We start from the raw sequence: 12,628 nt of genomic DNA, 5'->3' as shown, positions 1-12,628 counted from the left end.
TTTGCTTGTTGGAAATCAGAAGTCAGCTGAAGAACATGGTTAAAGCTTTTTTCCAGCTCCATGTTTTTGCTTGTCAGCTTTTAACAAACCTTTGTACACAAATCGACAAAGTCGTCCTTCTCAATCTTCACCCTAGCTACCTTCGCTTGAAGATTCTTGAATTTCTCCTCGATCCCTTTCAGTCAGATCATCTCTAGGTCTTCGCTCGTCATCTTTTGGCCAACCTTCATACACATGTCGGCCAGGTCATCCGTCTTGGCCATCACCTTGGCCACCTTCACTTCTTTCTATAAAGAGAAGACAAGAAAAGTGAGGATAAACATGCAAAAACCTTAAAGAATGACCTAAAGAATACTCAAAGAGATGCTTAAAGTGAAGTAATGATAAATAAATCCAATATAGAAGCAAGTTAAAGTCATCAACATCTCAGCAAAAATGAGAACCAAGTCTGCCCAAACGACAACATCCAACAAAACTTGTCTAAGTCAACAGTATCAAATCGAAGCTCACTTAAATTTTGACACACCAAAGCAAAGTCCGCCTAAAGTCGACAACATAAAAGCAAAGCGTTCATAAGTCGGTAACATCTAAGCAAAGCTCGTCTAAAGTCAGCCTCAACAAAGCGAAGCCCACCTAAAGTAAAAGCATAAAAGCAAAGCTCACCTAAAGTCAACAATAGCTAAGCAAAGTTTGTCTAAAATCGACAACACTAAGAAAAACTTGCCTAAAGTTAACAACACCTAATAGAGTTTGTCCAAGCTAATAACCTAGCATAAAGTCAGGCTAAAGTCAACAACATTAAAATTCTACAAGCTGGAAAGATCATGCTTACAAAACGACTTTCGAACAGCCTGGTCAAACGGCCAATTCACTTGAAAAATTTACCAAGAGATCGGGCATGATCCCGCACACGCTAAATCAAACTCCCAAGACCTGAAGGACTTATGTTTCTACGTAACCCAATTGATAACTAAAACTTATGGCCCAACGAGACCTATTAAGCTCAAAATATACCTATTTGGGCAAAATCCACTTATCATAATTAATTTTGATAATTTGATATTATGATTGTTATTTACAATAAGGTATATACTCTGTTATTATTTACTTGAGGAAAGTATTATTTAAAGGATATATGATATCACAACATAAGTCCAAGGTCCATGTTGATCTTACAAATACACCTTATATTTCACAAGAAAAAACACACTCTGATATTTATACCAATTACTCTATTCATAAAGATCTAAACTCTTTTATTGACTTCAAGCAAATGGATCTTTCTCACTTTTCAACTTTCAAAAACATATCTACTTAAATCTTGTCACTTATATAAAGTATCATACTCATGATCCAAATAAAAAGATAATAAAATAACAAGAATTAAGGATAATCACGTAGCTTAGCAGATAAAAAAAATCACAGCTTAATTTCTAACTATATTACACAAGTTAAGGATGAAACTCTTTAATCTATATTAAGTTATAAGGTTTTTTTTGGATAGACTCTTTTATTATTCTTCTTGCATATTTTTTTGTATCAGATGCATTGGAGATTATCAAAGGAATCATTTTGTTAAACATTTTAGTTATACAACATTGGCCAAGTAACATTTTCATTTATGATTTCCTATATTATAATAATTACATTTAATAAAAATTCGATACATTGGAAAATTGAGTGTCGAGTAATGAAATTGGAAATATATTGATAGAGACCACGTCGGTCAATGTTATCCGATGTAAAAATACTTCTTTTCAAGTTTGTTGGTGCTTTAATTTGATATAAAAGTATTGTTTGTGTAAGTCAAAGTTCAACGTAAAAGAACTTGCTTAGTGTTTTATGTTTACTACATTTTGGTCTTTTATGTCATACTCAGAAATCAACAAAAATAAATATTAATATCATTTTACAAAATAAATTTTAAATTTAATTAACATTACAAAATTAATTTATAAAATGAGATTTATATTTCAATAATTATATATTATAATTGATATAGAACATATGACCAAATTCATTAGTATCTTACCATATTAATTCTAAATGTACAAATTTATATTTAAATATGGGATAATGTGCTAGATATTATATATATTTGTAACTCTTACAATTCTCAAATTTAAAATGAATTATCATGTTTTGTTATTGGATTAATTATCATTAAAAAATTTCTATAACCTATAGTTTTCTATAATATAAAATTTAGAAGCTTGAGTAGGTGAGGTAAATTATTTAGAAACAATAGATAATTATTATTTAAAATAAATATTACTATTATTATTATAACAGAATTAATGTGAGGTGAAATGAAAGCATAAATTACTAGAGTTAATAATAGAACCAAAGAAAGAAAGAGATAAGGTATTTTGACATCCCTCCAAATACAAAACATCTACTTAGTACTCAATAAATTAACATTTAAATTATACCTTTTAAAATTTATTAACTTAAAATGTTTATCTATTTATATATATATATATATATATATATATATATATATATATATATATATATATATATATATATATATATATATATATAACACCACCCAAAGTGAGTGGACACAGTTTGCACATTATCAATTTCTACAAATATCTGCCACTAGTTAAACATAATAAGAATTCAGGTAGTAAAATTTAAACTCTAAAATTATTTTATTTTACTCTTAAAAAACTTTAAATTAGACTTCTATAAAGTTTGATACTTTAGTTAAATTCACGTTGAAAAATTCATTAACTATTTATGCTCACGTGCTAAACTCTCAAAAAGAAAACTTGTTAAATCTCTCACTAACTATTAAAGAGTCTTGTACATTAATAAATTGAGGAACTCTATCAAGTTTTTAAAGATCATTGTAGTTTATTAAAGTTTGTGATTTAGCAAGAATTTGTTGAAGAAGAAGTGATGAGAATTTGTTGAATCCACTTGCATGGAAATGCGATCATGTTTATCTTTTTGGCTTCCATTGTCTTCCACCATGGAAATAGCAACTTCCATGATACAAATAGTTAAGTTCCGCATTGGAAATCCACTATATACATAACCAAACAACCAACGCTCGTTTCTTCTTTGAAAGAGACATCAACCCTATTTGCGTAAACGTCTCTCAACTATCAACATTGGAGAGCTTCAAAAATGGCCTATCATACTTTCTTAACTAACAACATTTCTAAACCTTTTTATCTAGCTTAATAATTATATTAAAAAATATAATTCAATAAAGCTTTTTTAAATTTGTTTATTATATAACAACCTAAATCCACGTTTATTTAAATTATATTTACATGTTATAATTAAATCTTAGTAATTTAATATGTTAATTATCATTTACCATTATTATTTATCATAATGTTATTATATGTCTCAACTTAAGTAATATATTTAGAAAATAAAAACTAATTAAAAAAACCATTGAATTTGAAAACAGAGGGAATTAAGGATTTTTTTTTTTATGAAAGTGAAGCCAATGTGGTGTTACAAACCGAAAAAGAAAAAAAAGGACAATAATTATTATTTTTTCTTTGAATTTCTTTTAGGTTGCGTATACAGTTTAAACCACTTATTGATTATCATCCGAAATATTTTTGCAACTTTTTTTCTTTTTTTTTTCCCCACGTTTCTCTTATTTTTTGTACGTTTTTTTAATAATAGAACAAAATAACAAACGTGGAGAAACAACAAAATATCATGAAAAATATAAAGGCAAAGAGACAACAATTAGGGAAACAAATAATAAATGTTACGAGACAATTTGACAATTTTGTAACAATCAAGAAAATAAAATCAAAAGGATATTTAATTTAATAAGAGTCAAATTTCTTATGCTAAAATCCGAAGTCACTCAAAAATGGCAATGAAACAGGTAGAGAAAATAAAGACAATTTGATTATAAGATAGAACTATCTGTTTAAAAAAAAACTTTAATTTAATCATGATTAGTTAATAGTGTAGCAGTCAGACTGGAAAGTAAATCCGATTTATCAAATATTTAAGTTTGACTGTAATTTTTTGATTTTGCATTGTATTTTGGATTTATAGTTTTGAATTGTATTTGTTATTTTAAGTTTAAGTGATAAGATGATCATGTTAATTAACTTTTAAGATTATTTAACTTTAGTTAGAATTATTGTTTAGTATTTATGTTTGATATGCATATTAAAGTATGTTATAGTTATTTTATACATATTAATATAGAATTTGGTTTTAATAGTTTTATTAGACAAAGTATTTATTTAAGAGAAAAAAAATAAAAATTATAAGTTTTTTAATTAAATGAACCGATTTATTTAACCCACCAAGTTCTAACGAGTCAAGCTAAACTTTTTTTCTCTTAAACTCACTAATAAAGTTGGATTAAATTGTACCGATTTATAATAAACCGGATAACCTTTTCTTATAAATGTAATTAATAAAAGTACAGTCATTTATATTTCCATTACAAATATCTTAATTTTTTTATACGAGTACTATATTAAATTTTGATTAATAGCCAATTTTACTATTATAAAGTTATAGGTTAAGGAAATTCTCTAACGTTTCACTGAACATTAATTGATAATAATGGGCTTCAATTGTAAGGTTAAGAAAATTCCCTAACATTGAGGGAGCCTTAATTTCCTTATTATGAGCTTTCATTTTTCACTATAAATTATTGTCAACTTACCCATTAACCATAATGATTTGAAAAAGGCTAAAACCACTTCAATCTAACCTTAAAATGGAAATAGGATCTGAACTTAATTTCTAAAAATAAAGTACAAAAAAATATATTAAAAATAAGAAAATAGGTCTTATATAATTAAGTAGTCAACAATGATTTATCTTCTTTAATTAAATTATTTAAGTTTTGGATTCTAATAATGATATCATTCTGGTATATGAAAAAACTTGTCAAAGAAACAAAAATTCATCTTATGCGTATTCACTGTTTTCAACAATATTAATTATTATTTTTAAGGATAATTAACATGTATGAAAATCATAATTAAAAAAAAATTATAGTTGACTTATTCCTAAAATATTTAGTGTCTCATATAGAGTCTATTTGAATTGCTTTCCAAATTCTTTTGCCATGCTAATTAAAGATTACTCTAACAATTTTGAGTCATATCTTTTCACCAATTTCGATTTTTGTAATGAATTTCAATCTTATTAGGAAAATAATGATTGTTAATTAGAAAGTTGGTAGGTTAAAATGAGAGTTATTAGAATATTTTATATATGTAGATGATGTGTGAAAGTTGTAGCTTTTGATATAATGTTTGTGCATGTGCAATGTTGGCTCTTCTATCCAACTCTTCAACATTGGAATTGGAATTGACATGTGATGCTAATAATAGTATCATTAAAGCATTGTTTTCCTAATAAGAGGAAGATGGTGTTGCTACGTAGTACATATAATCATAATATGTGGAGCACATCATCAACATTGCTCATCATGTTTACCTAATTTACATAAAGTTTAATTAATTGGGAATGTAAACTTTTTGCTTTGTTTCTTTACTCAAATGGGCAACCACCCCATTTATATATTTATTTAAAGTAAAGATCTTTTTGTAGATATTTTAATATTATTTTTTAATCTTGTGGTAAAAAAATTGGTGCTATCTATATTAAATAAGATGAATATAATTAATTATTTTACCTCTATTTGTTTTTATATATATAAGAACTTCATATTTTAGTTCTAGTGGTGGTTTTGTAATGGGTAACAAACATGTTATATGTCCAAGCTAGTTAAAATAATTTGGGATAGATTAGATCAAATTTTTTTATTAATTTTAAATTGAATAAATAAAATAATTAATAATAATTGAGTTGGGTTGAGTATGATACCTAAAAAGCAAAATTGATTTATAATTTTAAAAAAAATACTAATTGATTAAATGAGTTTTCTTTACGGAGATACTATTACATAAGTTTTAAAAGTTTATATATATATATATATATATATATATATATATATATATATATATATATATATATATATATATATATATATATATATAATAATGCCTTAAAATAAGTTAAGTCAAAACTTAAATGAACTAAGATGGAAGCCACAATGTAGATGTGATACAGACCTAGAAAGGTATAGATAATGAGACAAAGGATAATAACAAAAGAAAAATGTGTTGAATGTGAATCTTCTCTGTCTGTAATATTTTTTAATAATATATTATTATATCAATAAATAAATTTCTTAGGTTCAATTTCTTTCATCGATCTCTATCAAAATCTTGGTGCTTCTTTTTTTGACATTCACAATTTTCTCGAATCAGCACTTTGAATATGGGGCAATAAATTAGATTCTCAACATCTAATATCTAACTCAATAAAAGATCAATTTAATTGAATTTGATTAAATTAAAAAAAAAATCTTACCTCAAAGTGTTATGAATGAGACTAAATTAAAAGAAATCTTAAACTGAGTTAAATTATTTTATGTTTGGGAACAAATCCACATGTACAAAATTATGAACAAGTAGAAAGTTGGTGTATATAAAAATGTACAGAGATTATAACTAAAAATAGTGGCATTGGTGAAAAAATAAATGATTAAATAAATGTCTCGTTCTATTTTTCAACAATCGATTCGAGTCTTATGTGGCAACATCTATTATAAGGAAGAGGAAGTTGATACATATATAAGGAGTAAGTGAAGAAAGACAGCACTATCTTTCTTCGATGTGAGATCCACCGAGGTGCTTTCTAGCACTGGATTCTAATACTTTTCCTTTCATAATAATCACATTAAACAAGTCCTAGTCACGTGAAAGGTACAGTGATGGAGACACCTCGTTTGTCCTTTCTCTTAATTAAGGATGCTGATTAGTGTTAAGTGACAGTTAAATCCCACCAAATTGGTGAGAAAAATATTCCACACTTTCTCTCAGAAACCAACTTTTGACCCTCCACTATTTCTCCTCCAATCTTTTGGTTTAGATATAAGAGTTGGAAAGCGCATTTGCACATTAAAAAACTCCCTTTTGAATTCCCTTTATGTTAGCCATACACATTCAATAACAAGCATATTCTCAGGAGATAATCATTCACCAGTATCTCAAAACTGTAACATAGCTCTCCTATAGGATTTTTGGAAGATCACAATCCAACATGCAACAGTGGGGACTTATAATGGGAAGCATGTTAAAGTGTCCAAACATCCTATGTCATTAACAATTTTGGTGTGTGAGTGATATTTTTATACAATAAACCATTTTAGAAGTACTTTGTGTGTAGTTTATAACATTATGAGTTTATCCAATGCCATTTTAATACGCTAACATTGTTTTTGGACTGTGTTTTGCTCGTAGGGTGCATATTCATATGATCTCTCACCTTTATTCCCGACAACTGTGGTCTTTTTATCCAACATTATTAAAAGTTAGCAGCACACTTCGGATTTTGGTTCCAACCAAACATGTGGATTTCTATCCATTATGGTCAACCAGTAGTTATTATATTGTAGAGAAGGTGCAAGAGAGGTGATAAAGATGGCAGAGGTGTGCCTGGACTGTGTCAGGCAGGACATAAAGAATTGAGCATGGGAAGAAAAGTAGAAATAAGGTAAACTTTTATTCATGTGAGAAAGGAAACTATATAGATAGCTATCACTGCTAAATATTATTATCAGAATTTATTGCTATTATTATTATCATTATTATAATTATCATTATTCAGTTGAATGCAGTACTGAGATAGCTCTTGACAACATTTTCATTCAATATTTGCAACACTCTGGTGTTTGTAGGGCCTACGTATCTTGGTGTCTTGAACTGATTTGCAGCAGATCCAAGTGCCACGTAATGCTCGAGAATCTTCTGGAATGTTCCTCTCCTCACAAGTCGGAGTTCAAGGGCACCAATGCAGTTGACTTTGCGAGAACTGGTGTAGCCAGCATCAACGAAAGCCTTGTCCATGCAGTTGCAGCATCCACCAAGCACTTCTTCACTTGCTTCTCCACTGATTTCCCAGAATATCACATAATGTCCTGGCTCTTTGGACAAATCTATGTGGCTTGTGTAATCTATAACTTCTAATTTCTCCTCTGCCAACAACTGTGATGCTGATTCCACAGCTATCTGCAAATCTTTCTCTGTGTTCTTGTCAATGTTGATGTTAAGCAGAAGATTGCTGCGCCTAACAAACTTCACTTCTGGAGCTGAGTTATGGAACCCCATAACTTTCACCACATCTCCAAGTCGGTACCTGTACAAGCCTGCAAATCAGGCCAAGTTATAACATTGATGATCAGTATATACATATACATATACATATAGATATATACATATATACAAATACCAGGAAGAATCTTAAAATTTAGCTATATGTATAATATCTATCAGTACTCTCTCTATCTGCAGTGTGCTACTGTGCATTGTGTTTATTGTATGTCCAATTTTATCTGTTAGAGTAGGGTAAGATATCTTTCAAAATCTGTATGTATGATGCATACACAATTGTACAGATCAATTAATACAGGAAGAGGAAAATTGAGGAAAAACATGAATTGAATAGGAAATAAAAGTTGTAGGGTTCTTTGATCTATGCTGTGAATTCTATATAGTAGGAAAAAGCTTGGTTGTACTGTTGTATTGTTGTGACAGCATAGCCTGTGTTACGGAATGCATGTAAATATGAAAAACAAAGGACATGCAGGTAAGTCAAGGTACTGTCAGAAGCACGAAACAAAAGCAAGTAAAGATATGTTTGGATGAACTTTTAGAAGAAAAGAAATATGAAATTGATTTTTTCATAAACTAAATTTAAAGAAGTTACATACAGTAACATTATAAAATTATATATAAACAGTTTAACTTATAATGAAATTAATTTAAAACCGTTTTCCTATTTTTCTATTCAATGAGTGTTTAGGAAGAGACACAACCACACATAGCCTAAATCCAAAATTAGATGCCAGCAACTAAGAATGGACCTGTCTCCGAATGGTACAAATATTAATGTGATTAGGTATGTACTATGTTACTTTGGAAATCACTAGGAATTCTTTTTCTTAAAGTTGGTCCCATGTAGGTCATATCAAGAAGCATAAAAAGAAAGAGAACCTCTTAACCCTTCTCCCTCCAAAAATATTAGAATTAAAAAACAGTAATCTGTGAAATAAAGAATGAGTTTCTGCAAACATTATGACAGTATGAAAATTTCCAATTATGACAGAAGAAAGAGATGGTTTGAGGAAGGGTCACGATGATTGATTCTTGGTCTTGATTCATTAATTGGAATAGAAAAAAACAGCAAGAGATGAGTTTGAATACCTGCTGGATTGGTGATGACTATCTCGTACTCCTCGCCAACCTTCACATCAGTGAGCCCCACAGGCTTAGGATCCATACAAAGGAAACTGCCATCTCCATTAGTTTCTGCCAGCTCTCTCAGAGGGATGAATTCAAAGTAGCCAATTTGAGGAAGAACAGTGTATGTGGCCAATTCAGGTGGCACTCTTGGTTTCACATTGGTTGCTATCCACCCTTCAGAAGATCCATAGTCAGAAGTCAACAAAGGCAACTCTCCAGCATAATGCCTCAACTTCTTCAAATAAGGTTCCATTGACCCAGTCATGATGCCATAAACATACTTAACATTGGGGAAAAGCTCTGGTATTAGGCCATACCAGTTGCTCAGTCCCATGCACTTATTGTGGATCAAGTTGGCCAGCTCAGGGTCAGGTTTCAGCAACTTAGACATTGCTGTCCTAACAGATGGGACTGTGACCTTGCTGTTCAGCACCCCTTCTTTGATGTCAACACAAAGCTCCTCCCACACTTGCTCAAAGGTCCTAAAAGCACTCACAATGCTGTGTGCAAAGGTGGAAGACACCATATGAACTTCCTCCCTGAATATTAGCCCACACAAGAGGTGGCAGTACAGTGATTGGTGAAAATCAGGACCAAATATAACTTCTTCAGGGCTGCAAAATGGGGACTGAATGGACTTCATTGCAGTCCTGAACCCTGGACTGCGAAACACATTGGTTGTGGCAGTTCCTGCTAGCACACCCCCTTCGGTCTTGAACTGCTTGCTGCTGTAGACAAAGCCCAAAGCTTTGCCATTGTTCATGGGAAATTCCCTACATCATGGAATTGTGTCGGTTTCTAAATCCAACAAGAAGGAAAAATGAAAATCATCGAGGAAAACGATAAACAAGAGATGAAATTGAAAACCTGTTTCTGAAGGCAAAAGAGGTGTGATATATCTGCAATGTGGTGTCAAACAGTTCATCATTCCATGGTACAAACTTTGGCTTTCCCTGAGTAGTGCCAGAACTGCAAGAATAGAAAATTTCCCCCTTTTCAGGATCTGAACTGCAAATTCAACTACTTATATGAAACAAAGTAAGTCTAACCTCAAAGACATGGCTGTGATGGGTTTGCCAGTGAGAACAGAAGAGGTATCCCCATCGAGTATTCTATTGATATAAGGCTCCAAGTCCTTGTGAGTGACCATTGGAACGAAGGCCTTGAAACTCTCAGGGTCAGTCCTCCCATTCAGACCCAAATTCAGTAAGTACTCAGCAGAAGCGTTATCTTCCAAAATCTTTTTCAGTGTTTCCTTTTGAATCCTCCCAGCATCCTTTGTCACCCTCTCAAATTCCTCTATCACTCTCTCCATGTTAAACTCTTCCACTTTCTCCAACATCTTCACAGAGCTTCAGCTGCAGCTATTACAGAAGAAGAACAAAAGAATTGAGTTGTGACTCGGTCTTATCTCTGGTAACCCCATAAATGTTAGTCTTGAAGAGCTAAGAAAAAAGGAGGTACGGGGATAATTGATTCACATAAAGAAACAATTCTGACAAAACCAAACAGCAAGAATAAGGTTATCTTACTGCATAACAGAAGAGAAATATGAATAAAGCCAAACTACACCGTTTAATTGAGGTTTTATACTTATTTGACTTAATATAATAATTGGCATTTTTCTGGTGCTGTGATCTTCAATCCTTGTTTCGGTGGCAATAGGACCCAGATCAATAAATTCCGAAAAATAAATGCCAGAAACAGGACAAATGCGCTTTCAAATGATGCTCTGAACCATTAGAAAGGCCAAAACAAAGGGAAACGTTAAAACAGTGGACAACGATGTAGAAAATGAAAGAAAACAACCAAATTGGCAAGCGATGAACCCCGAAAACGAAACAACAAAGCCAGGAACAGATATCAGAGAGAACTTTATGAACGTCGATCTTTGGCTTTGCCTTCTATGTTCAAGTCAACTACACTATTCCAAAGAAGATCTATTCCAAGCATCAATACGAAAATTGAAAAATCTTCAGCCATCAAATACTAAGTTCGTGTGAAGCAGAGAAACAAGTCCCATAAACATCGAGAACCAAGGAAGAAAATTCAATAAAGGATGTAATTTTAAGTTACCACTTACCATTACCACGCATAGAAACAACCAAAAAAGAAAGGTAAAAAGAAAAAAGTCAAAGGGAACCAAAAAGTAGTCCTGGAAGGGTAAAAGGACGAAACAAAAAGTGGGGTTCCGTAAAGATTAATTTTTGAAATACCCTTTGCAGAGAAAGAGAAACTGCCTGAATTGGGATAGAGAGATTGAACCAGAAGACACGACTGGGAAACCAGAACTGAAGCATATCGTATCTCATCATAAAGCTCACCAATCACAAGTGCAATATTTTAATGAATACAAAAGACGTTATGATAAAAATAACACAAAAGTCAACAATAACATGTCATGTTCGGTTCCAAATAAAAAAAACAGAGAAAATTTCATCTGGTTTTCTGGGACTCCACAACCCTGTCTTGTTAGACAACCCAGAAGCCAATGGAAGAAAGAAGTAACATCAGAGCTAAACTCAAAAATTCTCCTTAAAAAATGATTAAACGATGCATAGGATGATAATAGGTCTATGGCCAAGAATTTGAAAAAGAGTTTCAGCGAAAGAAACTGTTTAAAAGGTTACAGTACAGATAGGATTGGAGACAAAAAAAAATAGTAGAAAAAGAATATGAATATCTCTACCTAGGAGAATCTCGGTGGTGTGTGAGAGAAGTAGCAATGTATATTTGTTTATGTATTGAAGAGGTAATGTTATGGTGTGAGTTGAGTTGAGTTTGAGAGTGTTGTGCTGAGGTCAGGATTCACCTCGGGGTTTGCAATTTATAGGCAGCATCAAATTCAGTTTTTGATTTGCAAAATGACATTTTTGCAGTCCACCAATTTGCCCACAGATTCTGGACGGAATTACAACTCAGTCGGTCACACTATCTATCTGTTTATCTATTCATCACTCAAACAATTCAACTTCTTTCTAGTAATGCAGTTGCCTACATTTCCTCATTAGTCCTTGTCAGAAAGATCATTTTCTTCCTCTGATGAAATTTCAATTATGTTTCAGATAATCTGATTATTGTTTTCCATTAATACTCTTTCTTTCTGCCTAATTTTTCTTGATGTTGCTATTCAATATTTTCAAGACAGTGTGCATTGATTAAGGTATAACAGTACTCTAAAACATTATGTGAAACTTGTTTCTCTGCATCTCAATTTCTTGTTAGTTTCTTAAGCAATGTGTGACGAAATTGTTTTTAAATTTTCACACTTTTGTTTACAAGTTTTTGTTAAGACGCATTAAAAACAC

General features: G+C 31.1%; 1 protein-coding gene across 1 annotated transcript; it reads right to left on the bottom strand.

Annotated features, from left to right (window-relative positions):
- Window positions 1-7,562: 7,562 nt before the first annotated feature.
- LOC124836775 (jasmonoyl--L-amino acid synthetase JAR4-like) lies at window positions 7,563-12,156 on the bottom strand. Its single transcript, XM_047311975.2, has 5 exons — window positions 12,010-12,156; window positions 10,370-10,684; window positions 10,188-10,289; window positions 9,282-10,093; window positions 7,563-8,224 (listed from the first exon to the last, which is right to left on the bottom strand). The coding sequence occupies exons 2-5, from the start codon at window positions 10,660-10,662 to the stop codon at window positions 7,683-7,685; spliced, it is 1,749 nt and encodes a 582-aa protein (XP_047167931.1). The 5' UTR covers window positions 10,663-10,684; window positions 12,010-12,156; the 3' UTR covers window positions 7,563-7,682.
- Window positions 12,157-12,628: the final 472 nt, after the last annotated feature.

Source organism: Vigna umbellata, chromosome 11, assembly GCF_029865625.1.
Source record: "Vigna umbellata cultivar VRB3 chromosome 11, Vumbellata_1.0, whole genome shotgun sequence".
In the NCBI taxonomy this organism is placed as follows: Eukaryota; Viridiplantae; Streptophyta; class Magnoliopsida; order Fabales; family Fabaceae; genus Vigna; species Vigna umbellata.
Note: the sequence above shows the minus strand (reverse complement) of the source record. Positions and strands in the feature narration are given on the sequence as shown.